We start from the raw sequence: 26,180 nt of genomic DNA, 5'->3' as shown, positions 1-26,180 counted from the left end.
TCTATCATTTACTGGTATAGAAGAGTTGCCAATAGAGTTGAAATCCTGGACAAAGCTAAAAATGTTGGACTTGAGTTGTATGGACAATCTCAGAAAAATCCCACAACATTTGATATGTAGTTTTTCCAAGTTGCAAATATTCAGAATGTGGTTCAGAATGTATCTGATAGATTATCCTAATGAAGACAATGTTTTGAAAGGGGGTAATGAAAAGCTTATATAGAGGAGTTGAAAGGTTTGCAACATTTGAATATATTAAGGATATCGATACACAACATGGTTTGTCTAGAAAGATTCCTAAGCTTTAACTTGTTCCGATGTTGCACCGAAGCACTAGAACTTAGTGATTTTAGAGAATCCAATGTGTTCAATGTTTTATGCTTAGAAAATTTGGAACGTCTAAAGAAACTACAATTCTGCGATTGTGAAATTATGGAGGAGATAAAAATGGAAAAGTTGCATACGTTGGTTTCTAAAGAAACTTCATGCTTTCACACATTGAGCGAAGTTATAATTATGGGATGTAAGAAATTGAAAGACGTGACTTGGCTGATGCTTGCTCCAAATCTAAGGACTCTTTGGATAACTGGGTGTGCAAAAATGGAAGAAATATTAAGTGAGGGAAAACTTAGTGAAGTTGCTGGTGTGATTGGAATTCCATACTCTAAACCATTTCTGAAGCTTGAAACACTTCACTTATTTGATCTAGCGAAATTGAAGAGCATGTACTGGGATGCGCTACCCTTCCCATGTCTGAAACTTCTTCATCTACATGGCTGCCGAGAATTGAAGAAGCTTCCTCTCAACTCAGACAGTGCCAAAGGGAACCGGCTCAGCATTGAGGGAAGCAAAGATTGGTGGGCAGCAATAGAATGGGAAAATGAAGCCACTCGAAATGCTTTTCTCCCTTCTTTCAAATCTGTTTGTGCATGAAATGTAGAAAATGGTAAAAATTGTAAAGTGGTTCATTGTCCTGTGATGTTTGAATTTGAACTCTTATACTTTATACGTTGCTAATTATGGTTAAATTCCAAGAAAATCAAATTATTGGTAACACCCAAAATGTCATTTTCTCTCTGTAATTTCATCAACTATCATATTTTGCTGCCTTTTTTTTTGTTGGTGGTGGGCAGTTTCATGGTTTGCATTTTGGCTACACATCAAGGTTGGTGGTACATTTACAACAAGGTTATTGGAACTGGATTACATTGGACCGGTCAGCACACCAATTCAGAAAAAGAAGTTAAATTGATTGATCTATAAACTAGTATGGATCGAATGAACCGAGCTAAAAATCAATTGAATCGGATTTTTTTAATTTTTTAATAATATATTTAATCAAACCGAATCAACCAGTCAAATTGATAAACAGTGACCTAATTAATCTGACCATCGATCCGATTACAAAAATATTAGTTTACTAACGTAAAAGTGAAGAGAGACCTGATACTAAACTTTCTAACAACCTCACTGATGTACGGAATAAAAGTAGAGGATCAAAGAGCAAAAACAAAACAAACAAGTGTTGAAGTGGCAAGGCACACGTACTATTAAAGAGACTTATGTTTAAATCTTGGATATCTCATTTTAAAGAGAGACAATTATGAATTTCAAAAAGTTTGTCTTTATAAACAATAAAATATATTAGAGGGTTTCTTGATTCACTACAAGCAAATTAATTATTAAAAATTATAAATCAAACATAACTTACATAATAGTAGGTCACCCAATTTTCATAAATTTTCATATTGGACATCAAAAATAAAAAATTTGCAATATAGACATTGTTGCTACATACTTTTAAAATTTTTGTTACTATCGTTATATATTTTTATCATTTTGGTCATTAGTAGTTAATTTGTCATTACATATACTCATTTTAATCACCCAACTCTAATAAATTTTCATTTTGGTCTCTCTTTTTTTTTGAATTAATTTTACTTTTCTTAAAAAAAACATGAGTTTTTATAAAAAAAAATTGAGTTATTTAGTTGCTAAGATAAAACCTAAGCTTTTCATATGTAACTCAATTTTATGTAAAAACTTAAGTAATTCCCTATAAAACTCCAAATTTTTCTCTTTTGCTAAAAAACAGATACTAATTCTAAAAACTAAAAGAAACTAAAAAGATGAAATGGTTTTTCCTATAAAAACACAAGCTTTTTGTATAAAAACCCAAGAAACTTCTTATAAAATCCAAGTTTTTCTCTCTTATAGAAAAACTAAAATTAATTCTAAAAATGGAAAATAAAAAAGAGATAAAATGGTGTATATTGCATACATTTGAATCACAATATAAAAATAAATTGGTGTATTTATTTCTTTAATTGTGTATGATTAAATCAAAATTAAAATTTCAAGGATACATTTGAACCACAATTAGAGTTTCACGTGTATAATTGCACCAAACTAAAGTTCATGTATACAATTCCACATTCAAATAAAGTTCATATATAATTTTGAGATTTATCTCTTATGTTTATTTGTAATTTTATAAGTTCAATTTAGACCTTGCTCCCAGTTTTATCGAAAATTGATCTAAAACCGATAGTTTACTACAAGAATTTTTTATTTTAATTTTAAATGACATAGTTCGCGTTTCAAATTAATCAACTACTTCATAATTCCATAATTAAACAAGGGCCTACTTGGTATGCAATTTATCTATAATTTTATGGGAGCTAAGCATATGATTGAAGTGAAGAATTGAGCCAGAAGGAAGAGCTTATTGTAGTGCTTGTTAGGTTGTTTAAGATTGAAAATTGATATAAACCACCCCATCCAAAACAAAAAAAATATATATAAAGAATGATGTATCGAGTCTTTAAGTATTTAGGTTCAAATTTTATTATGTACAACTATAATAGATGAATTTTAATTTTCCACCATATGTAACTTTTGTTTAATTCTTTTCTATTTAGCCTATTTTTTATCCGTTACGATTTATAATGATTTAATTCTATATTATAATTAATTAAATATATCGAATCGGTAATAGTAAAGTAAAAAAATGGAAGGTAGGGAAATGGGAAAAGTAAAAGGGGGTATAAACCCAATAATTTAGCCAAGAGAATAGAGAGGCCCCATCACCCACACAGCATCAATCAATACAAATCGGTGTGATCTTTAATATAGAACTTCAATTATAGCTGTTTTGTTTTGCTTTTGCCTGTCCCAATAAGGAAATTGGAAAAAAGTAAAAGGGACTAATCAAACCCCATAATTCAATTATGTCCCTTCGTTCACGTCTCTTCTCCCTTCTTTCACGTCTATTCTTCCTTCTTTGAAGCCTCCTTATTTTGAATGGAATGTAGAAAATTCTAAAATTTGCAAAGTGTTTTGTTGTTGTGTGATATTTAAATTTCAATTAGTGGTATTTTTCTTATATTTGATTAAAGCTTAGTAATCTCTTTATAATTATTTTAAATATTTCTTTTTTCAATTAAACTAGCAACATTCATTCAAAACAAAAAAATACATACTTACTTTCATATGAAATTAAAGTAATGCTAATTTAGTTAATTGATTACTCCATTATTTTAGTAATCAATTAAGAAATTAAACCAACTAAACTAATTGAATTTCAGTTTTGATTCAACTAGAATGGTTTAAACCAAACATTAATTATACTTCAAATATATATTAAATATGAAAATTGTAAAAGTAAATATAGTACATTCAGAACTATTAAGTGATCCTATTTTACACTAACAAAGATACAAAAAAAAGGGGGGGGAGAGAAAAATTCCAAAAGTTGAGCTAGAAATAACAAATACGATTATGAATCTTAATTATTAAATTAAAAAACAATTAAATACATAACTCATCTTAGTTGATTCATGTAACCATGATGAAAAAAATGGTATTCAGCAAATTTGGAATTCGAATCTCAGCATCTTCTGTCCTTACACCGTTTCTTAGGTCTCATTTATTTAAACATGTTTTTCATTCTACTCTTTTTTTGTTTGGAACAATTAACTGCACAAAGATTTTTCCAATTTTCTTTCATCTCGAATACAAAGCCTAAAAGATTCATAGCCTATACATTTTAATTATAAGGATGTTACACCCCCCCCCTACTACATGCAAAGCAATGGTCAACGATGCATGTAATGTCAAAGCTTCATTGTTCCAAAAGAACAGTACTATTATTTAAGTGTTGTAATATTCTATAAGACGGTATGTAGGGTGCAAGCACAAACCTTACACCGTCCTTTTTGGATCACGGGCTGCCGCGAGATGATCCTGCGAAACAGAAACCAAATATAAGATAAGAGAAAACAAAGAAAGCGAAGCAGAGGCATGTTGCCAAGCTAGTTTTGGCGTGTATAACCAGCATATGAGATGCAAAAAGATTACTTAAATTATGGCACCATGGAGAAAATGATTTGCCTGACAAAGGAACTTCGCAGACAGAAAACTGCTGCAATAAGAGACTCGTGTTGTATGACTTATTTGCAGAAGGTTATGGCATGATTTGGCATATAGCATAAAGAAAGGGAACGCATCCCCAGGTTCAAACTGGTTTGACCCATGAACCTGGACGAGTTACTCAACCGGGTGGTATTAGAACCTTTTAACGTATGTACAAGTAACTGAGCTCCAGAGAAAACACAACAGAGAACCATAATATATATATAACTAAGCTGCAATTTTTCCATGTTAGATTGCACAAGTTTAATAGCAAGTTATCACTACGAATCACAAGACAAACAACGAAGTCATTCAAAACAAAGATAGGATTGATAGGAAGCTAAAGGTTCTAAAATTTTGCTTCTTCAATTTTCCAGCTGCCGATAAGGCAAATTCCTACAGAGCAGGCATATCCAATACAAGACATTCTGGGGTGGGATCTCATAAAATTTCGACTCATCATGGAACAATTGCTTCAAACGTATAACTTATTACGAGAGGAGGAAATTCATGTAAGACTACCTTAAATAGCATATGCTAGAACTTAAACTTACCGAAATGAAATCAAATGCTCTTGTGTCCTCGTTCTTTGAACTATTTATCATTGAACTAGGCATTTGAGTTGTAAAATTTGACTGGAATATGTCAGGCAGAGGTGGTCCTCCATTAGATCCACTGGAAACATTATTGATGCCAGCTTTTTTTGCATTACAATTACCAAAGTGTTGTAAGTTAGACATTGTTGCAAGTAATTGCTGCTGAGCAATGAAACTACCCATAGCACCGTAATTCATGGGTTGAGAAGAAAAGGCTGGGTTCACTATTATTCCAGGAGGAACGGCATATGGCATGGTCCCTAAAGGAAGCATCATATTTGCATTCATCCCAGCGGCTTGGGAACCATGGAAACAACTCAAAGCATCACTAGAAGCTTGATTGCTGAAATTGGAAAATATATTTTCAGGGCGTGTCTCATAAGAGATTCCTTTCTGTTTCAAATTAGATGAATTCTCATTCATTGACAAGCCAGTCATTATACCACTAACAGAATTTTTTTGAGTCTCTGGCAGAGCTTCAGAATTGGTTCCAAAGATATCAATTACTTCAGATTTTCTATTTGCAGCCATAGAATTACCATCGACAACTGACTTGTCATTTATAGTTATCCCAGAGACGAGATCACCCACATTTTCTCTACCCTCACCAGTGTGAAATGAGACATCTGCAAAGGGATCATCATCATTTTTCTGTTCCCTGGTGCTGAGACCAGCACCCAGGTCATCTACTAATAACTCAGCCATAAGTGGGTTTACAGTCAGATTCGGAGTCTTTTGATCATGTTGGTTTTTTGTGGAATTATCTAGTTCATTACAATCATCCTGGTCACCAGTGTCTATCAGGTCAGGCATTTGAACAGGTGTTGTCTCCGCGTTCAAAGACTTTTCTGAATGACTTGCCAAACCTCCTATCTGTTCCCCATTCAAAAGGATCAATACCTGTTTACCAATACCATATATATGTCAAACTCAACCACTCGACTGTAACATGTACTTCCTTAACTCAGAAAACAAGTATCCCTACCAGCTCTAAATTAGCATTTAGTGCACATAATAACTACTCAAAGTCGTCTAACATTAAGAACCAAAGCATTAAAGATAAAACCCAATGATCGTACAAAGATCATGAATATATTCATTTATGCAGAAGAGTAACCAAAAGAAAGGAACTGAAACGAAATCTGACAACTGTCAAGAATCAACCATTAGAATGTCTGAATTTGTAAGTTAGAACAAAAAGTAACGAGAAAGTTTTCCACAATAATAAAAAAAGCAAAACCACAAACAAATCAACCTGAAGGGTCTATTTCCATTTCTGGACGATAGCAAAAATTTCCTAGATAAATATATATTATTTTATAAGAAGAAACTAGTACACTAATCAACTTGGATATGCATAAATATGCCACCAATTCAATGCAAGACTTTAATGAACTCAACAAGAGGGAAAGTTCAATTAGTCTTCCTACACTTTATCATGAAACCAAAAGAAAATTTCCTGTCCCTGAAAGGAAGTTCTCAAGAATGAGCTGGATGAATTTTCCTATATTCCAATGACATCAGATTACTGAATTAGAGCTTAATATAGCTGTTTAGTAAACAACAGGGGGAAAACCCCTCAAAAAGCATGCCACCAAAAATAGTGCTCTATGCTGGATCTTAAATCATAAGAAAGAAGATATATTATCTTTCGGTTTAAACGTAAAGCAACGGGTTGTACATTTACCTTGTTAGCCTTTTCTCTGAGAGAAGTTTGGGGAGACTCAGAACATCTCAAAACAGCATCTTTGTTCTCGGTAAAATAAGAAGCCACAATTAGGAAATGCTCATCTTTTTTCCTCAGAATGGACTCAAGCAGGCACACAGCTTTCATGCGAACCTGATCATCAATAATTCTAGTTAAAATTAAAAGATAAATACTTCACTATTTTGGGGGCGGGGGGTGGAGGAGGAAAAATCGATATAAAATTATCAGAAATATGACACATGATCATCTAATCAGAACAGGGTGCCTGCATGAATAGGTGTTATGCGTTAGGGTAGATAGCCAACGTTTCAGCTAAGCACCTCCCTCCCCCACTATCACTGCCAGTGGCCATGTCATCTCATGATTCAGTACATAGGAGCAAAGAGTTACCTGCCATATTGCCGATAGAAGCTTAGATTCAAGCGCATGACTTAAAGCTAATGCATCAAGCTTTGCAGCCTCCACTAGAAAAGATTGAATGGCATCCCGATTAGGCTGTAGACGAACACCACCAGATGTCACTATGGTTTCCAATAATCTCTCTTCACGAGTTTTAGTCCCTGAATGATTTGAGCTGGATTCCCCATTTTTTGTTTCTGTCTTGAGTTCTCCCAAGTCCAGCCCCCAAGGTCCACTGGCAGTATTCATGGAAACTCCTTGAGTGTCATTGGGCAATACAACTGGTTCATACCTATCAGAATTGTCAATTTCTGTAGTCAATGACCTTCGAAGCGTAGGACCCTTGTTCTTCCCGTTGTCATTCTTTCTAAACGAATGAACCTGAGTGAAACTACTAATTCCCTGCTTGATAGATGCACATCCAATACCAACAAACTCACTGAGAATTGATTTCTTATCATCTACAGGCGTTTCAAAGTTTGTATTTCCAAATCCTTGTATTCGTTTATTCAGATCATCAGCAGGCGAAGGCTTGCTGCTATTAGTGTCCTCTGCAAATATAGCAGAAATAGTCTCTTGAGCATTGTCCCTTACAGCCTTATTGAGTGCATCCCCCTTCAAAGGATCAGGCTCCCCCTTGTAATGAAGTAACTGACGCACGGCGATTGAGTTCCTCTGCATCTCTCTCCTAAACTCCACACCACACCTTCCCACAACATATTTTATCAACCTCAAAGCCTGCAAAATATCACTAGCAACCAAGTATCAACATGTTTTGATAATTTCTAATCTTAGGATACAATTCGCCCGCACGTAACCATGCAGTAACTCACAACATTCACATGACAAAACTTCTTCGCTTTTGAATAATTAGACTCCTCTCCAGTGGAAAATTTCTCATAAAAGCCTTTATAGTTTATAAAATTTTAGATTAATAATGATAAAATTGTACTTTGCTCAAACATGATAAATATTTGATTTAATCCTTCAAAAATATATAGTTTATTAAAATTGTAAAAATATATAATTTAATTCCCGCCAAAAAAAAATTTCTCCGTTCGCCCCTGCTCCTTTCCTTGCTTTTTAACCAGTTGCCTTTTCATTTTAGAACCACATTGAACTTTGGTTAGATTAGACGACCATTACTTAACTACTAGACGAAAATTTTCTCATAATGCACTACATTGAAGCAAAATGAAACAAATTCGAAGCGAATTGAATGAAATCACCTTTTGTTTAACGATCGGACTTTTGTGATCGAGTCGTTTCGAGATAAACTCGGCGACCTCTTTCACGATACTAACATGCGAAGATCTCAAGAGTTCGGCGATCTCATCTAACTTATAAACGGGTGTTACTTTGTCTTCATTAGAGGTTGCCGCATCGATCATCCGCGATCTCCAATACGATTCCACCGCTCGCCTGCTGGAATCCATTCCGAAAATTGAAGAAAGAAAAAAAACAAAAAAAATTCTTAAATTCAAATTTTGATTGAATTCGAAGAGTTCAATATTTGATCTATTCGCTTTGATCGTTTTGATTGAAAATGATGAAAAAATGTTGTTGAATTTTCGATTTGATTGCAATTAATAGCGGAATTTGAATGCGATCCAATTAGGGTACCGTCCGTTTGTTATTTGATTTCTTCGCCTTTAAGAAATGGAAAAATAGGTAAAAACTAAAAACCATAATCTGAAAACTTCAAAACGTAAACAGAGGGAAAAGGAACAGAGCGAAGAGCCGAAGACATGATTTGGTTGTTTTGGATTTTATAGCTTTCTTAAACGTTTCAATTATTTTTGGCTTAATAGTTAATTTAGCCCCTGTACAATAGATAAATTCTCAGTTTGATGCTTTATATTTTATTTTTGTGTCAATTTGATGCATGTAATTCCATTTCACCCAGCTTGAGTCGTTTCTGTGCGAGACTATGTGAGATTTGGATTAGACCTGTTGATGGGTTGAGTTATCTGTCTAGACTCGAAGGTCCACTCGAAATTTCGAAGGATTTTGGTAAAAATTATTAGGTTCGAAAAATGGGTTTGAGAAAAAAATTATACCTGTTTAAAATACGAGTCGGCTCAAACTTGAACATTAAAAGACTGATCCTGATCTGGCTCGTTTTTAAGTTTATAATGCTTTGTATTATGTAATTTAGAACACATTAAAAAAATTAAACTTATACTAAATATATAATACTACTCTAATATAAACATTAAAATAATGTTAAGATAACTATATAAAAACTTTCAATAAATAAAAATATAAATAATTATTAAATAATATAATATAAATATTTTAAAAAAATTTAAAAATTAATATGGACGGGCTTAAAATGAGTTTAGATTAGTTTTTTTGTAAATATGAACGAATTTGAATAAAATTTTATACTTATATTTTGAGTTAGGTTAAGCTTAAACAAATATAAAGTATATTAATATCATATTTAGTCGACTTGATCCATAACACTTCTTATTTGAATCCAACCACACATAGTTAAGTCTATATATAAATTTAACTCAAAAGTTTTTTTCTTCTTCAAATTTTACACTAACTCTTCCATATTTAAAATGATTAAGAGTTAAGTCTATTTAAGTTCATTGGTATTATTTTATTAATTTAATTTTTATCCCTCATTTAATATTTCGTGTTTATATATACATTTTTTTATAGTTATATTTTTTTCATTTATTAAAATTTTAAATTATAGATACTTAAATTTGAATACTAATATTTTATAATTTTTTTAAATAAATAAATTATATTTCAAGAAATTGGATAAGTGATCAAATGTGCTTTGACATAAATTAAATAAATTATTATAAAAATTATAAAAAATTAAAAATTTATAAATTGTGATTCAACCGGTTTGTAAATTGATTAATTCTTTTTATTTTTCTTCGAATTAATATCTCAGGTAATTCTTAATCTAATTTTGAAAAACACCGAAGAGTTGCAGCGAAGGAGGTTAGAGGAGCCGAATTGTAAAAATGAATGGAAAAAAGAAGGTAAAGTTTTGTTTTAACTCTGTTTTATTCTGTTCTCCGTAAAGAGAGAAATGGCAAAATGAAGAATAATAGAGATGAATGAAAAATAAAAAAAAAATCTAAAAAAATTAAAACGCAATATACACTTGGGAGAAAATGACAAGTTTAAAAAAAATAGATTGAGTCTTAACTCAGTTAGTATCGACATTGTTACCAATATAAAAGGATATGGGTTCAATAGTATTGAAAAATATTACCCTCTTATTTAAGGGTTCGAAAGGAACTATAGTTTGTTCTAAACCTTATATCAAAAATACAATAAATAAGAATTTTGAGATACCAATATGATAATTTAGCTATTGTCAAAAATTAAAATTCTTATTATATTGTTGGGTTAATTTCATTGCACCTTCTTAAATCATGGACTAAATTTTAAATTGATTCTTCAATTTCAAAAATCTATTAATATTATTTTAGAGGTAAAGTATATCGAATGTCACTAAATTATCAGTAAGTTTTTGGTTTGGTCATTCAACTTAAAAAATTTAAAAAATGGTCACTAAACTATTAAAAAATTTTCATTTAAGTCACTAGACTATAAAATCATTATTGTATGGCCTTTCCTGTTTGCACAACCTGTACCAATCGAAAGCTCTCATTATCAATCTCTTCTATAGTTAAGTTTTTTTTTTTAAGGAATAGCTTTAAACGTCACAAATTTGCGAATCAAAATCCAAATAACTTTCTCTCTGATCTCTGACATGAACTGTCAAATTGATTTTGATCTAAAGTATGTTATTTTACTCGTCAGTGGTATTGATCCACTATACTGATCATTGAATTGTCAATCAGAGTTCGCTAACCGGACTTTTTAAATAAATAACTTAACAGTCCAATGACTTAAATGAAAAATTTCAAATAATTCAATGACTTAAATAAAAAAATTCGAATAATTCAATAACTATGTTGCAACATTTTAAAATTGAATGACCAAAACATCAATAATTTAATGATATTGAGTATAATTTAATGATAGAATTGGGAAAAATCCTAATATATATATATAAATATTATTTAAAATAAATTGATTGAATTGAAGATATCAAAATCGATCTACTTGCTTGGTTGAAAAAGGATTGAGACAATTGTTGAATTTTGATTGAATGCAATCCAATTAGGGTTTCGTCCTTTTTTTTCTTATTTGATTTCTTCACTTCGGAAAAGGTGACAGCAAAGACAATATTTTGTTGTTTTGTCCTTTTTATTGTTTTTTTAACTTCCAAATTTACCTTTTTCTTTTATAAAAATTGATACGTTTATTTTAATTTACCATGATTTAATTTTTATATTTTACGAAAGTTAAGAAATTAATTTAATTATTTTGTATTATATTAAACCTTCACCTTAAATTCGATGCCTTGAAAGTTAACTGTTTAATAATTTATATGCAAAGTATTAACAAAAATTAAGTGTTCCTCAATTTGTATACAATAGATTAGCAAAATTAACTGTATAAGTTCATGCGTTTTCCAACAACTATACTAATTTATTGGTTTTTGTAAGGTATGAGGACCAAGTTATGACGAATTAAAATATATAGATTAAATTTTTAATTTTTATAAAAGTATATGGTGAAATTCAAAATTAAACTTTTTTTAAATGTTTCAAAATTACTTTTTAGGATAATTTTATTAAGCACTTGGTTCAAATTTTAAATTGGTTTCGAACTTCAAGATATTATTAATTGAGTTCTCAAAATATTCATGTTCTATTAATAAGTCTTTATGTTAGTCTACTTATTTGTTTAAGTAGGGACGAACCTAGAAAATTACTTTATGAGGGCCATAGATGAACCATAAATTATCAGGGGCTAAAATATAATTTTACCATTATACTAATATGTAATTTCTTAAAATTGTAAGTGATTAAATCACAAATCTATCATTTTTAGGGGGACCAAGGCTACTGCCTACTCCTTTGCTTTTGTCTTTGAGTTTGAATGCTAAATGACAACTCAATCTAAGACGAAATATATGTAAAATATGTGAATTAAATTATAAACATGAATATACTTACTGCTATACAACTTGAACTTGAATGGAAATACAAAAAAAACATGGTTTTTTTATATTTAAATTATGAAAGTATTGTTTTTATTAAAATAAATTTGGGTTAATTAACCAAGCATCCTCAAATTATTATTTATATTCTAAATTAATCCCTAAACATCAAAATATTATACTTGAATCCTTAAAGTATTAGTATTCTCAATTAGCCCTTTTATTGGTATAGTTGTCAATTTAGATCTTAATTGCTAGTTTGGATCTAACGTGAATCGTATTAAAATACATTGATTAAATTGTAAACTTGTGTGTATTTATTGCACGAACAACTTGATTTTGACATTAAAAAAAAGAATATAAATTGTACCATAAAAAAGAATGTCAATAAAATGTAAGCCTTCTTTTTACTGGATAGATTAAAGATGCCCATGCAATAAGTATACATGTGTTTATAATTTGGTCTATGTATTTTAAATATGTTTCATGTCAAATTTAAAATTGATATTTAATGCCCAAGCTAATGGCTAAGCTAACAGAAGGACTTAATTGATATGATATTAAAATATTGATCACACAATTAAAACAATTTTAAGTTGGGAACCAATTTAGATTCTGAATTATAAGTCGATGACATTTGGTGAAATTAACTTGACTTAATTATGAATTTTTTTGGGGCGAAATTAAATTGTATATTTTTTATGATAGTAAAAATGTAATTTCACCATTTTAATAGTCTATATCTTTATAATTTTTAAATGATTAGATAAAATTTTTATCGTATTTAAAGGGTCAAAGAGTAATTTTATCATTATTAATTATAAAAAGACTTAAATGAAATAATTTTCATTTTAGGGTGACCGGGACCCCTGCCAGCTCCCTGGCTCCACCCCTGATCATTGTCATATACAAAAACTATAAAATCAATCTAATTGTTGGTAAACACTTGAACTTACACTACTATTTTTCTATTTTGTTGCATATAATTCGATGAACCGATCATTTTTCCTAATATAAATTATCGAACAACGAATTTCTAGACTACCGATTTAACATGAAGGTTTAGTAGTGCTGCCCAATTAGATTCTTCGTAATTTTTTGTAGAGTATAAGGAGCAAATCTTAATAAATTAAAGTAAAGAGACTAATCTAAATGTTTAAATAGGAGAAGGATTGAAATTAAAAAATTATACCTAAATTACCGCTATAAATTTAAATAAATAAATTTGATTTTATAGTTAATTATTTAATTAAGTATTAGTAGAGATTATCTACAATTTAATTATAAATTTTAGTATTTTAATCATAAAATAAAAATAATAAATAATTATAAAAAAGGGAAAATGAAAATAAAAATCCCTGTGCAAAAAGAGACTCTCGTACGAAAAACTTTTGCGTTAAGACTTTAGAAATAAAAGAAACTGGAAATTGAATCCCTAAAAAACCCGAAGGAATTTTGAGGAAGAGAAATCGAGATGAAGGAGCCATTGCGTAAAACGAAAGTGGTGATAAGGCATCTACCACCGTCCGTCACCGAACCCTTTATTATTTCTCAAATCGACGATCGTTTCTCCGATCGTTATAATTGGTTCTCTTTCCGTCTCGGCAAGTCCAGGTTAGGGTTTCCAACTTTTAATTTTCCTTATTTCGTTTTTTTTGGGGGGGGTTATTTGTATTTTGTTTTCTAGTTTAGTTCCTAGGGTATCCAATTAGGCACAATTTGTGATTGCACTGTTGAATTTCTTGTTTATGCCTTTAGGGATTGGTATTTGATAAGATTAAGTTTTGTTGTTTGGATTAAGACAGTAATTTCTTGTTCTTTAGCAGCTGGGAAGAAGCCGGGGGGGGGTAGGTTGGAATAATTGAAAGTTAAAATTTGAAACTAATTTCAGAGCTAAGGTTATTCTTTTATGTATTTTTTAAGCTAGGAATATGGTTTTCTTTACTATGTTTCCTTTCTTTGCTTCTTGGAGAACTGCATGGAATTAAAAGAAATTATCATAAATTTCAATCCTGTAAATGCTAGTCATATATATATTTTGGCCAACTAAATGTCGGTCATACTAGAAGGCTTGGGAAGAAGATGAATTTAACTAAGATATGATTGAACATTATGGAAGATTAAGAAACTTTTGAAATTTTAATTTGAACATGCTTTTATTTAGTTATTTTCCTTTACTCCATTTTTTGATCCTTATGGATTTTTTTTGGTTGGTTCTTGAAACACTTGCAGCCATAAGCAACAGAGTTACTCCCGAGCCTACATCAACTTCAATAGGCCTGAAGATGTCTTTGAGTTTGCTGAGTTCTTTGATGGGCATATATTTGTTAATGAGAAGGGTACGTTATGGTTAAATGGTTGATCCTTTATGACGCTTATGAACTTTTGGTTTAGAGGACAGCTTATGGAATTCTTTCTAAAAATGTGAAATACAACTGTTGTTTGCATTTGTTCAATTTGATCGCAATTTGTTAATTTCTTTGTCTCTGAGTTTAATATACCCATTGATCCTTCTATTCTAATTTATCATTTTGATGCCCCTTATTTCAGGTACTCAATTTAAGGCCGTTGTTGAATATGCTCCTTCACAGCGTGTACCAAAGTCCAGCTCTAAAAAGGATGGTCGTGAAGGGACCATTTTCAAAGGTGCATTTTTTTTAATAAAAAGAAAAGGAGTTTATTGTTAGGCACATATATTTAACAGAAGCTTTTCTAACTAACATTGAAATGATAGTTATAGCTTTTTATCTTGTACTAAATCTTCTTTTTCTTTTATGAAACTAGATCCTGATTATCTGGAATTTCTCAAATTGATTGCAAAACCTGTTGAGAATCTTCCCAGTGCTGAGATTCAGTTGGAGAGAAAAGAAGCAGAACTATCTGGTTAGTTATGGTAGAAGGAATAAAAAATTGTTAAATCTAGTTCTGAGTTTTTGCCACCCTAATATGAGTGTGATTTCCTTGGCTGTACTTTATTCTTTTCTAGGTGCTCCAAAAGAAGCTCCTGTTGTTACACCACTAATGGAATTTGTGCGTCAGAAACGAGCTGCCAAGAGTGGAACTCAGGTATTTTACCTTGGAAGAGTTGCAAGTTTATATCATTTTGTTATTTTTAGTTCATTGCGCTTGCATCTGTGTGATCCAACTTTATTAAAACATGATGGGCGTATCATTGACAGAAGGTGTTTGCATGGTTTCTTTTCCTCTTAAATTTCCACTTGAATTATTAGAATCCAATTTGACCAGAAAGTTTCCATGAGATGTCTGTCACACATGCTGCAGTCTAATATTTACTAATGTCTCATTGGGTCACTATTTTCTTGAGATCCTTGTGTTTAAAATTGTCCCTGGAAAAGGAAATGGAAACAGAAATGAATTAATAAGCCGTCCACATTTTGGTTTGTTTTGATGATAGGGGTCAATCACTATAAGAAAGGTTGGCAGAAAAATATCCGCTGTGTCTACAGGCAAGCCTGGATCAAGTGGCAAGGGCTCTGAGAAGAAAAAGGTCTGTGTTAATAGCTTTATTATTTATTTCATTGCTGGATACTTGAGCATATGGTTCTTTTGCTACATGAATGTAAACCTTTCAGTACTTCCGAAAATTAGTATATTTGCATTTTTGTGGATTTCTCTTATAAAGTCGTTCTACTGGTGAATCAGGGGCCTTTTATTTGTACAAGAGCATAGCTTTTGCTTATCTGGATCATCTGCTTTATAATTGTGACTCTGTTCTTAGTTTATATTTATTCTTGCTTTCTCCTTGCTTGTAAAGATTATTAGGAAGCAACTTATTGAGGCACTTGCGGTTGAATAAGATGTCAAAATTGGCTGGTTTCTAAAATTTGAAGCACCTTGAAAGTCCTTCGGAAATGCTTGTAGGATGGAATCCTTAGGTGAATGCTTGTAGGATGCTTTTAATATTTTACAAATCATTGGAGCAAATTTTGCATGAAGTTTTGATATCCTAAAATATTGTATTCATCGACTCTCTTTCATATGAAGTTATTCTAAATGATCCTTTCCAATGATCATGTGTTACTTTGTGTGCGCATTTGATTTTTGAAGATGGATTGCTTGTTATTTTCTCATTTGATGAAACTTGTTTGATTGGCAGTATATTCAAAAAGACAGTGCAAAAGGTGGTAAAAAATCCAATTATTTTGTAGCATCCAAGCAAGAGGATCAATTAGTGACTTCTGTCGCGAAAGAAATGAGAGAGAATGGAACTGGTAAGGGTTTAAACAGTCTTAGCAGAGGTTATGATCCACATAGATCTGTGTTAGCATTTATACCAACTTGTTAGTGTTATAACCATGAATGTTTGCAAGATGCAGGTCTAGTGAAAGAAACTAAGTTATTGTTTATTTTTGCACATAAAAATGGCTCATGCTGTTCTCGTGTTTGTTACTGGGTTAAATTAATATAAATCTGTGAGTGCTCAAAGTTGTCTGCTAACACATCTCATTAAATGGCTAACCAGAAGGCTTAGCATGTTCTATGAATGTGTTTTATTGCGAAGCTAATTCTATATGTTTCTGAAAAAGGACTTTTGTACGCTTTACCTGCTATCAATGCCAATGCCACCTGTTATTCTGCATTTAATTTTACCTGTGATGACCCTTCCCTTATAACTTGGAGACCAGAGAGATTATATACATTTTATAGATATAGCTGACCCATGTAACACTGATATGCTGCTGCTGCTATTTTCTTATAGTGCCTTAAAAGGGAATACATTGAAGTTTTGCTTAATGGAGCCTCCATGATGGATCTTTAGGTCAACTTGAGTTCATACTTTAGAATACAAATTATCTCTGTATTTCAATGGCTGGGTGAAGTTGTGAAATAATGCTGACTTTTTTTCTTTTCTTTTTTTTTCCTGTTATCATTTATTATACCGGAACAAGTGCAAGAGCCGCTTGCCATTCTATTTGCAGTTAATTTTGATTGTCGCTGCATATATATGTTTAAGTTTATGCTTTGTTGTCTCTGGACTTGTTTGAATTATCTCCTTTTCATTTGGTTCTTAATTTTTCTTTTTCATTGTATTTCCTTCTCTTGTATTTTTGCTTAATAATTGCATTGCAGTCTGTGGCATTGATGGTCCTGTAACTGGAATTACTTTTTCTGCTGATTCTGGGAAGAAAAAGATCCTTCTCCTAAAACCAAAAGATCGAGAGGCACCTAATGTAAGATATTTTCATTTTATTTGTCTCATTTTTATTCCTCACGGTGTCCGTTTTAAGCTATATTTAAGTTTGATATATACTGGGCTGAGAATCGTTTTATATTTGCTTATGGAGTTGACTTTTGAATTGGTTCTTTCAATTTTATGGATGCATATAATGATGATCTCCTTTTGGATTCCTAGGTGCCAGAGGGTGCATCTGAACAGCAGGGTGCATCATCTCCTGTAGTAAATTCACCTGGTTCATCTGCTTCAAGACAGGGTCAAAGACGCAAGGCTGGTGGAAAGTTAATAAGGAGCATACTTTTGAGAAATGAAGCGGGCCAAAATCAATCTTCAGCGGCAGTCCAGCCTCAGCAGAAAACTCAAAGTCCGGACACTGTCAAAAGACCTCCCCAGCCAACTAATACACGATCGGGTATGAATGGTCATGTCCCTAATGAAATGCCTGCATTGAAATCTGATGGTGATACAAAAAGAGTTTCAGATGATAAGTTCATCAAAAAGGGACTGCATGGTTCAGGTTCTGGAAGTGAGAAGCATGAAAAACGTACAAGAAATAAGGATAGACCTGATCGTGGTGTATGGGCCCCTCTTCATCGTTCTGATGTTTCACAATCCAGCGAGGAGCGTTTGATACAATCAGTGCAGGCCTCTCGATCCATGGAAGGTATTAATGCTTCTGCACATGAATATCTGGTTTTTGCTAGTGTGGATGAATTTGGTATATAGTTCTTGTATCAAGTTGTCATCCTATTTGAATTTGCTAGAAATGAGGGAAGCTAATTTACCTCATTTTCTGCCTATGATCCTCCGGTTATTACCCAATGAGAAATGAAATGAGACATAGCTATTGATGTAATATTGCATCAGAAATCTGTTATAGTCCATATCTATAATTTGATCAATTCAGCATCGTTGTCTTGTACAGTAGTACTAGAATGTCATATTGATTGATACAGTCATGCAGGTTCCAATCGACAATTTGGCCGGGGCCCTGCAGCCGATGGATCTGTCGTATCAAGTGAGGTCAAGCCTTCAAAAAGAGGAGGTGCTACTAGCTCCGGAGCCCATGAGGTCAGTAAATCCCATGAAGAATCAACTGCAGAATCTGTCATCTTTTGTTCACCTTTGGTTCTCATGTTCATTTCCTCTTATCTACTTGCAGAAACAAGTTTGGGTTCAGAAATCATCCTCTGGTTCTTAGAGAATCTATCTTAAACCGGTAAGCCGGTTTTGTATCCAATCCCATTAAGATTCTATACCTTAGTCTTCTTTCTGGGTTTGTGAAAACTAATTTCATTCGATCTACAGGGTTTTGCATTGTGACCCTTTTGACCCAATTTCGAGGTTCTTATCTTCCGCCATGCTGCAATGACTTTTGCATATGCAACACAACCTATTTGCCTTGTTGGGTTTGCAATAGTTGTATTCTCCACAGAATATGTTCTTGATTAGTCCTTTACCTGGTACTATATTAATCCTCTTATTAGATGACTGTCAAGAGCAAGCATTGGCGAAGAATCGGATCGTCCGAAATTTGGTGTGGTCCGAAAGATATGACTGACTGGATCAAGAATATTGGTGATAAATCAGTGGTGTTGCTGGAAGGGGGAGATTTTACTGGATGGTCTTGTGGGTTTCTTTTTCTTTAGTGTTTTGTTGAATGATGCAGTGCAAAGTTTTTTGAAGTTTGCTTGAATCATATTTGGTCTCGCTCTATATATTTATGAAAAAGAAGGTTGTAGCCTGGGAACTAAGAAAAAAATGGTACTCTGAACACGAACTCTGAACTTGGTATTGAAAGATGTAGTGCAAAGCGTTTGTAAGTTTACATGAATATCTTTTTAATATGAAGGTTGTACTTTGGAAGTTAGAAAAGGATCATAAAATTAAAGTAAGGTCATATGGATTTGATATATTTGAATACTCAAGCAAGATTGAATATGGGTTATATACATAGACACTAATATAAAAATAATACAAGGATAATATGGATATTTAAAAATTATGATATACATTATGATTGAGTATCTGTATTATGCATAGACGGTAGGTGATATTTGATTAATTGAATTGAATTTATAAAATTTGTTTAATATATTTCTAATATAATTAAAAGGTAATATTAAAATAAAAGAATTAAAAAATTTTCACATTAAAATGATAAATAGATTTTATCTACTTATAATTTATGTTTTTTTTAATTGCCAAACGATAAGACCTAAAAATATTAATAATTTGTACAAATACAAAATAGTTTAATTATAATTGTTATATGATTATCTTTATTATTCGAAAATTCCCAAATTAAAACTTCAAAAGTAAGTTTCACATGCATTCTTTTGCTCAAAACTTTAATATTACCCCCCTTTTTTTTATTTTTTTCCCATCTTAAACAATTATATTATACAATTATTTATTCTTTTATTGTTTTGTGGGTGTGCCTAAAGTCTTACAAAATAGACAAAATTACCGTCCAATCCCAAATTTAGGTTTTTATTGTTTAGGTTACCGGCTATTAATAAATTTACGTTTTGACCACTCAATTTTAAAAAGTTATAAAATGATAATTTAATTATTCGAAAATTTTCGTTTAAGTAATTTGGCTATTAAAATCATTGTTATATTACTTTCTTTGTTCATACTACTTGCACCAATCAAAAGTTTTCCTTTTCTTTTCTTCTATAATTCATTTTTTTTCATGAAACAATTTTGAATATCATGAATTTGCACACTAAAATTCAAACCATTTTTTTTCTCTAATATTCAACATTGACTGTCAGATCGACTTGGCTCTAACGTACGTTATTCTACTCGTCGATGAATACTGATCCACCGTATTGATTGTCGAATTATCACTTGAAACTCACAATCAGACTTCAAAGAAAACCTTAATAGCCTAATGAAATAGTTCACCAATGACTTAAATGAGAATTGTAGAATAGTTCAATGACCATTGTGTAAGTTATTAAAGTTGAGTGATCAAAAGATAAATTTACTAATAATCTAATGACATTAGGTGCAATTTTCCCTATTATTTATTTATAAATGCAATAAATGAGTTGCAAGTTGCGAGTTAACTCAAGTCTACCTCTCGAAGCTTTTAGCATCATTTTCAGAAACAGAGCAGCCGAGTCCAGAATAAATAAATAAATTAAATAACCCCATCTTCAAGATTTCGACAACAAACAAATCTCAATCATATAAAATTTGCGCCAAAAAAGAAGAAGAAAGAAAATCATAATTTAATTTTCATCAAATGATTAGTTTTAGAAGCAATCCATCAACAGCACCACCGCCACGAGAAGATGCATGGATTACTTCTTATCAAAAGCTACTTCCTCACTGGCACTCTGTTTCTCTTTCTCATCAGGTTCACACTCTTTTAATTTTTTTTTTTGCTATGAATATTATTTTGTTGAAATTAAGCAATAAAAGAGGTTACCCTTTGTTGATTTTCTTTTTATCTGTTCAATTATTGATTACTGGCCTTAAGAATTCATGGGGTGTTTTTATTTATTGAAATCTATCTGGGAAATTTCTGGGTAACTTTTTCTTTTCATTTTTATATGAGGATTTTGAATTTTTGGGTATTAATTTGCTAATGTTGAATGGAATTGCATTATTAAAATTGGGAAAAGAATGAGAACTTTTAATCTATCTGGAGAATTTTTGGGTAACTTCCTTACTGGCACTCTGTTTCTCTTTCTCATCAGGTTTATTTTTTAAATCTTTTTGGTGAAAATTTGGTTGAAGTTGAATAATAAAAGACATTACCCTTTGTTGATTTTCCTTTTAACTGTTTGATTAATGATTACTGGCCCTGAGGATGCATGGGAACTTGTTTGATTATGAATTTTTGGGTATCAAGGTATAATTTTGCTAATGTTGAATGGAATTGCATTATGTAATGGGAAAAAGAAATGAAGTTTTAGGTTTGCTTGGTAGAGTAGATAGAAATTTGGAAAAGTAGAAAAATGGAAAGATGGAAAATATAAATTTTCATTGGTGTGCTTGGTAGGAAAGATGGAAAAATTGAATGAAAAAAAATAATTTTGTTTTGATTCATTGTTTGATAGTGTTGAAAAATAAGAAAAATAAAATAGAACTTTTGAAAGATGCACAATTTTGAATTTCCATGCTTGCATCCCTTATTTTCTCTCCTCGTTTCATTCTAATTTGGAATGATTTGTTTTTATGCATTAGGATGGAAAATAGGCATCTGTTTTCTTTCCTCTCAATTTTTTTTCCTGCCAAACACATTTACAATTTATTTCTTTTTACTTTTCCACACTCTCCTTTCATCCTTCCATTTTCCCCTCAACCAAGCACTCCCTTAGTTCTCTAGTTATAGATATGGAAGACTTTTATAGAAAGGTTTTGATCTTTTGGTGAATAGGTTAGAATTATACACAATTTCTAGATGAGATTCTTTTCTATTTTGCTGTTATTTAACTTTAGTAAACTCTTTTATTAACTGTTCTTGGTCAATTGTTGCAGCATTCGACGCTACCGATATCAATATCTAGGGTTAATCAGTTTGATGCTGCCAGATTGGATATTGAGATGTCAGCTATGTTGAAAGAACAGTTGGTTAAAGTTTTCTCCTTGATGAAGGTAATGTTCTTTTTTTTTTTTATTGCATCCATTAATGGTTTAATTATAAATTACGTTGCGCAAACCGATTGTCTGAGTTTGTTTCTTTGTTTTATTGGGGTTAGCCAGGAATGTTATTTCAATATGAACCCGAACTCGATGCTTTCCTTGAGTTTCTCATTTGGAGGTTCTCAATTTGGGTAGATAAACCGACTCCAGGAATTGCTCTTATGAATTTGAGGTACCGAGATGAACGTGCCGTGGAAATAAGAGAAAATGGTAAGAAGGTCTGGACTTCTTTTTATTATTGTGCTACATATGTTGCTCCGGTTCTTCATTTTTCATGAAATGTCCATGTTCGTAACATTTTTGGACATGGATATGAGGATATAACCCTCTGTGAACCCTTCAAATACATGCAAAACCTCGAGGAAAAAACTAAACATGTCTGTGTTAGATGCATATCCAACACACTTGAGTCTGAGTAAAATGGCATCTTAGTTTGCTGACCAAATCATGCTCTGGTATCAGTGTTATTTAGACTTATTTATGATCATTGTTACTCGACTTTACTTATGACTGCAACTATCAGTGTTATTATATGAAAATTACATCTACTCCTTATTGGAACAATCTTTTTGAGCATATTTTAGATGGAGCAGTTTACCTCTTAGTTAATGTTTTCAGTTTTGAATTGTGTTTACTCCCTTTATGCTATTTAACATTGTCTTTTCTTTACTTGTTCCCTTCTTTAGTCTCGTGTAGCCTTATCAAGGACCTTACATTGTGCTACTCTTTTTCTGCAGTAAGAACGGGTTTGGAAGGGCCTGGGCTAACTGTTGCTCAGAAGATGTGGTATTGCATTGCCGCAGTTGGTGGTCAGTACATTTGGGCTCGTTTACAGTCATTCTCTGCTTTTCGTCGATGGGGTGATTCTGAACAGGTGCTGATTCATTGTTTGTATCCTTTCTTTTCTGTTTTCCTCTTCTTCGTGTTCTTCCTTGGGAAGAGTTTGGACATGGTCTGAAGTCGATACTGATTTCCTGTCTTCAGAGGCCATTGGCACGGCGAGTTTGGGGTTTGATGCAACGTATTGAAGGGCTTTATAAGGCTGCGTCATTTGGCAACCTACTCTTATTTCTTTACACAGGAAGGTAGGTTTTAATTATTGAAAACGTGTATTCTTGAATCTCATTAGGAAAATAAATAATGCAAAAGGACACAAGCACCGATAACAAGCATAGTGATTTAACTTACTAGATTTTGTACCAAGTTTTCGTTTTTTTCATCTTTATTGTTAGAAATTGATTGGTTTGTATGGTTATTGGATTGATATGGATTACCATATTCTACAAACACGAATGCTTGATGATTAGGGAACTTTTTAGGTGGTTCTGAAAAACCTGTTTTTCTATAACCACCTCTCAGCAGTTGACATTGATCTGATTTCATCTGTTGTTTCTAATGCAGGTATAGGAACCTCATTGAAAGAGCGTTAAGAGCTAGGCTTGTCTATGAAAGCCCTAACATGAATCGAGCAGTTAGCTTTGAGTACATGAATCGCCAGTTAGTGTGGAATGAGTTCTCGGTAATGTTTCCTTTTACTTGTCGAAATGTATGTTGATATGAATAAAAGACAGTACTTGAGGTGCATATCAATGGGGAATTTACGGAAAACCTATTTATCAGCTGTTAAAATTTAGTGTTTGGCATTATTTATTTCTGATACTTGAAACAAGGTTTTTAGAACTAGACTGGTGGTCAAACCGGTCAAGCCACTAGTTCGATTGGTCCGTGTGGTTTGATTAAATAAATCATTAAAAATTTTTAAAAAATATTTTAAAAAATCCGGTTCAATTAGTCTAATGCCTTTTTCCTGACCGATGCCCTGGCTGGTTCCCGGTCCGACCGCCCGGTTCCCAGTCTGACTGCCCGGTTCAGTCTGGTTCAAACAACCATGACTTGAAAACCTCACCTAGAATGAATAGGCAGGGCTGGCTGCTGGGAGTTGCTGTTGTGATGAATGTATTTTTGTACTTACATTTGCTTTGCTATTAAGCAGGAAATGCTGTTGCTGCTTCTCCCTCTTCTAAACTCTTCAACGGTTAAAAGCGTTCTTCACCCGTTCTCGAAGAACAAATCTTCAAGTTCTACAGAGGACGATTCGACTTGTCCCATTTGCCGGGCAAGTCCGACAACTCCGTATCTTGCTCTCCCATGTCAGCACAGGTAAGTTAACTGATTCCTATCCTATTCTCCAGATATCCTTCTAGTCTTTGTTCACCGTACTTGCCTTGTGCAAGGACGATTGCTACCGTGTACACCGGTTTTCACTAAGTATATGCATTTGCAGTGTTGGAGATTAATTTTCAAGTATTGCTTGCCTGTAAATGGTTAAATTTTTGTATTGACAGGTATTGCTACTACTGCCTACGAACACGATGTGCGGCAGCTCCATCGTTCCGGTGTTCCCGGTGCAGTGAGCCTGTTGTGGCAATGCAACGGCATGGCAGCATAGTTGAACATAAAACTCATAATCAGTAATTTAGTTGGATAAGAGCATTGTACACTTGGAATATGGAACAAAATTGCCTGATGTGGGAATACAATATAGTTTGAGAAAACAATTGCCTTCTGTTTTGACCCCCCACTTGACTGTGGGGGAAATTAATCATTCTTTTGTCAAATTGTCACATTCATAATGTGGTCATTTTTTTTAGCTTGGAATTTTTTTTTGACATTTTTAAGATATTCGGTGGATACAGATATATCTATCTATCTATATATATAACCAGCTCTTTTGAGAGCCATTATAATTGTCATTTTAATTTTTTATTTATAAAAATTTGTAAGGGCATAATTGATAATTGCTCCATTTTCTTTAATATATATATTTTAACCCCAATCTCTTTTCATCTCTTCTTTTCTTTTGCTTCTGTTTTCTATAATTTTTTTCTCAATTTTTTAAAATTCTAATCTCTAAAAAAAAAACTTAATCCTTTCCTTATATATATATATTGTTTATAATAGTTTTGTGAAAACTTTTAAATTACACATTTTAAAAAGAATTTATAATCTAAGAAATAAAAAAAAATAAATTGAGTTAAAGTGGGAATTTTTATTTAAATGAATGAATCGTTTTCAATATTTTATATTTTTTTGAATTAAATCCATATGCATTAAATTATTTTAAGAGGTTACAATTTTTTTTGCTAAATCATTTTTATTTTTGATAAGTGGGGGAGGGAAATGAGATAGTATAGCATCGAATCTAAGTTCTTATGTCTACCATATAATGCTCTTGTCATCGGGTCAAGAGATTGTTAGTTTTTGTTAAATCATTTTAAATGTTATATATATATATTTAAACAATCTCATTATTTATTTTTGATACAATGCTTAGAACTATTCATAGCTTCTTCCCAATCCATAAATGGAAGGATAATGCGTTTCAATACACTGGAAACTATGTTCTCCTCTATCGAGCTAATACTCAATAGATTTACATATTATAATCTTAAAATTGCGTCATAAATTGTTTTGGAGGTTACAATAAAATATTAATTGTTTTAAAATGTTACATATTTTTTTTGTGTTAAATTAGTTCGTAGTTACAATATTATGATATGTAAAAAAACATTTTTGACAAGTCGGTGCATGTTTTAGTTGTTTTTTTTTCATCATTTTGGTTCATTTCTATTTAATTAAATTTTTTATTTAATTCTTATCGTTGTTAAATATTTTTTATCTTCTTAAACTATATATTGTTTTCCATTTTTATTTTTAAGATTTTCTTTCTTTTTATGTGGTTCATCAGGCTAATGAGATTTTTATCTTATTATTTCAACTATAGATTTTTATTCATCTGTAATGACTTTTGGTATTTTCAATTTAGTTGATTTTTTTCCAATTATGGTAAATAATCATATTTGATGAAATTTTAATAAATATGATAACTATAAAGATTAGTATGAAGAATTCATTCATTATTGAAATTCATAAGTCACCGGAACATTGAGCATATTTCTCGAGAAGAAAATAAAATCGTAGACATGATCATTAAATCAGTATGTGATAGAAGAATGGGTCTAAACTTGATGGGGGGCTCCATCACCATGTTTTATGCTTAATGTTTAAATTTTAAGTTAGATATATTTAAGGAAAAAAAAAACTGAAATGTTCAATTGTGGAAAACCAAACGAGGGCAGTAGAAATTCAAATTCTTGG

The 26,180-nt window shown here is 31.8% G+C and overlaps 3 protein-coding genes across 7 annotated transcripts; 2 read left to right on the top strand and 1 right to left on the bottom strand.

The window, feature by feature from the left end:
• Nucleotides 1–3,610: 3,610 nt before the first annotated feature.
• LOC107922913 (protein MODIFIED TRANSPORT TO THE VACUOLE 1) lies at nucleotides 3,611–8,858 on the bottom strand. The gene is made up of 5 exons (XM_016853121.2): nucleotides 8,346–8,858; nucleotides 7,108–7,854; nucleotides 6,697–6,849; nucleotides 4,968–5,909; nucleotides 3,611–4,245 (listed from the first exon to the last, which is right to left on the bottom strand). Exons 1-5 carry the CDS (start codon nucleotides 8,550–8,552, stop codon nucleotides 4,204–4,206), a joined length of 2,091 nt encoding a protein of 696 aa, XP_016708610.1. The 5' UTR covers nucleotides 8,553–8,858; the 3' UTR covers nucleotides 3,611–4,203.
• A 4,665-nt stretch (nucleotides 8,859–13,523) lies between these two features.
• Nucleotides 13,524–19,230, top strand: LOC107924373 (regulator of nonsense transcripts UPF3). Of its 4 annotated transcripts, none has more exons than XM_016854789.2 (13): nucleotides 13,524–13,777; nucleotides 14,396–14,502; nucleotides 14,714–14,809; nucleotides 14,948–15,046; nucleotides 15,150–15,229; nucleotides 15,579–15,671; nucleotides 16,281–16,395; nucleotides 17,255–17,355; nucleotides 17,538–17,772; nucleotides 17,878–18,024; nucleotides 18,317–18,431; nucleotides 18,523–18,579; nucleotides 18,669–19,230. In XM_016854789.2, exons 1-13 carry the CDS (start codon nucleotides 13,638–13,640, stop codon nucleotides 18,730–18,732), a joined length of 1,449 nt encoding a protein of 482 aa, XP_016710278.1. In that variant the 5' UTR covers nucleotides 13,524–13,637; the 3' UTR covers nucleotides 18,733–19,230. The 4 variants fall into 4 exon arrangements, with proteins under 4 accessions (XP_016710278.1, XP_040952156.1, XP_016710276.1 ...); XM_041096222.1 differs by having other exon boundaries at nucleotides 13,525–13,777; nucleotides 18,325–18,431; nucleotides 18,669–18,704; XM_016854787.2 differs by having other exon boundaries at nucleotides 13,525–13,777; nucleotides 17,538–18,024.
• A 1,200-nt stretch (nucleotides 19,231–20,430) lies between these two features.
• Nucleotides 20,431–24,672, top strand: LOC107922868 (peroxisome biogenesis protein 2). Of its 2 annotated transcripts, none has more exons than XM_016853072.2 (8): nucleotides 20,431–20,730; nucleotides 21,858–21,974; nucleotides 22,079–22,232; nucleotides 22,760–22,896; nucleotides 23,007–23,107; nucleotides 23,424–23,541; nucleotides 24,016–24,182; nucleotides 24,368–24,672. In XM_016853072.2, the coding sequence occupies exons 1-8, from the start codon at nucleotides 20,617–20,619 to the stop codon at nucleotides 24,495–24,497; spliced, it is 1,038 nt and encodes a 345-aa protein (XP_016708561.1). In that variant the 5' UTR covers nucleotides 20,431–20,616; the 3' UTR covers nucleotides 24,498–24,672. The 2 variants fall into 2 exon arrangements, with proteins under 2 accessions (XP_016708561.1, XP_016708562.1); XM_016853073.2 differs by lacking the exon at nucleotides 20,431–20,730 and adding an exon at nucleotides 21,046–21,073.
• Nucleotides 24,673–26,180: the final 1,508 nt, after the last annotated feature.

The sequence above is a fragment of the Gossypium hirsutum genome, chromosome D06, assembly GCF_007990345.1.
Source record: "Gossypium hirsutum isolate 1008001.06 chromosome D06, Gossypium_hirsutum_v2.1, whole genome shotgun sequence".
Classification (NCBI taxonomy): Eukaryota; Viridiplantae; Streptophyta; class Magnoliopsida; order Malvales; family Malvaceae; genus Gossypium; species Gossypium hirsutum.
The sequence above is the reverse complement of the archived record's forward strand: the minus strand, read 5'-3'. Positions and strand labels throughout refer to the sequence as shown.

What these genes read in the sequence shown, in the direction of transcription:
- LOC107922913 (XM_016853121.2), bottom strand. Translation starts at nt 8,552, where the DNA reads ATGGATTCCAGCAGGCGAGCGGTGGAATCGTATTGGAGATCGCGGATG. An exon ending in TCAGAGAAAAGGCTAACAAG is followed by an intron (nt 5,910 to 6,696) that starts GTAAATGTACAA and finishes ATTGGTAAACAG; the next exon opens with GTATTGATCCTTTTGAATGG. An exon ending in GAGCATTTGATTTCATTTCG is followed by an intron (nt 4,246 to 4,967) that starts GTAAGTTTAAGT and finishes TCTGTTTCGCAG; the next exon opens with GATCATCTCGCGGCAGCCCG.
- LOC107922868 (XM_016853072.2), top strand. Translation starts at nt 20,617, where the DNA reads ATGATTAGTTTTAGAAGCAATCCATCAACAGCACCACCGCCACGAGAA. An exon ending in CGTGGAAATAAGAGAAAATG is followed by an intron (nt 22,233 to 22,759) that starts GTAAGAAGGTCT and finishes CTTTTTCTGCAG; the next exon opens with TAAGAACGGGTTTGGAAGGG. An exon ending in TTATTTCTTTACACAGGAAG is followed by an intron (nt 23,108 to 23,423) that starts GTAGGTTTTAAT and finishes TTTCTAATGCAG; the next exon opens with GTATAGGAACCTCATTGAAA.
- LOC107924373 (XM_016854787.2), top strand. Translation starts at nt 13,638, where the DNA reads ATGAAGGAGCCATTGCGTAAAACGAAAGTGGTGATAAGGCATCTACCA. An exon ending in AGGGCTCTGAGAAGAAAAAG is followed by an intron (nt 15,672 to 16,280) that starts GTCTGTGTTAAT and finishes TTTGATTGGCAG; the next exon opens with TATATTCAAAAAGACAGTGC. An exon ending in AATGAGAGAGAATGGAACTG is followed by an intron (nt 16,396 to 17,254) that starts GTAAGGGTTTAA and finishes ATTGCATTGCAG; the next exon opens with TCTGTGGCATTGATGGTCCT.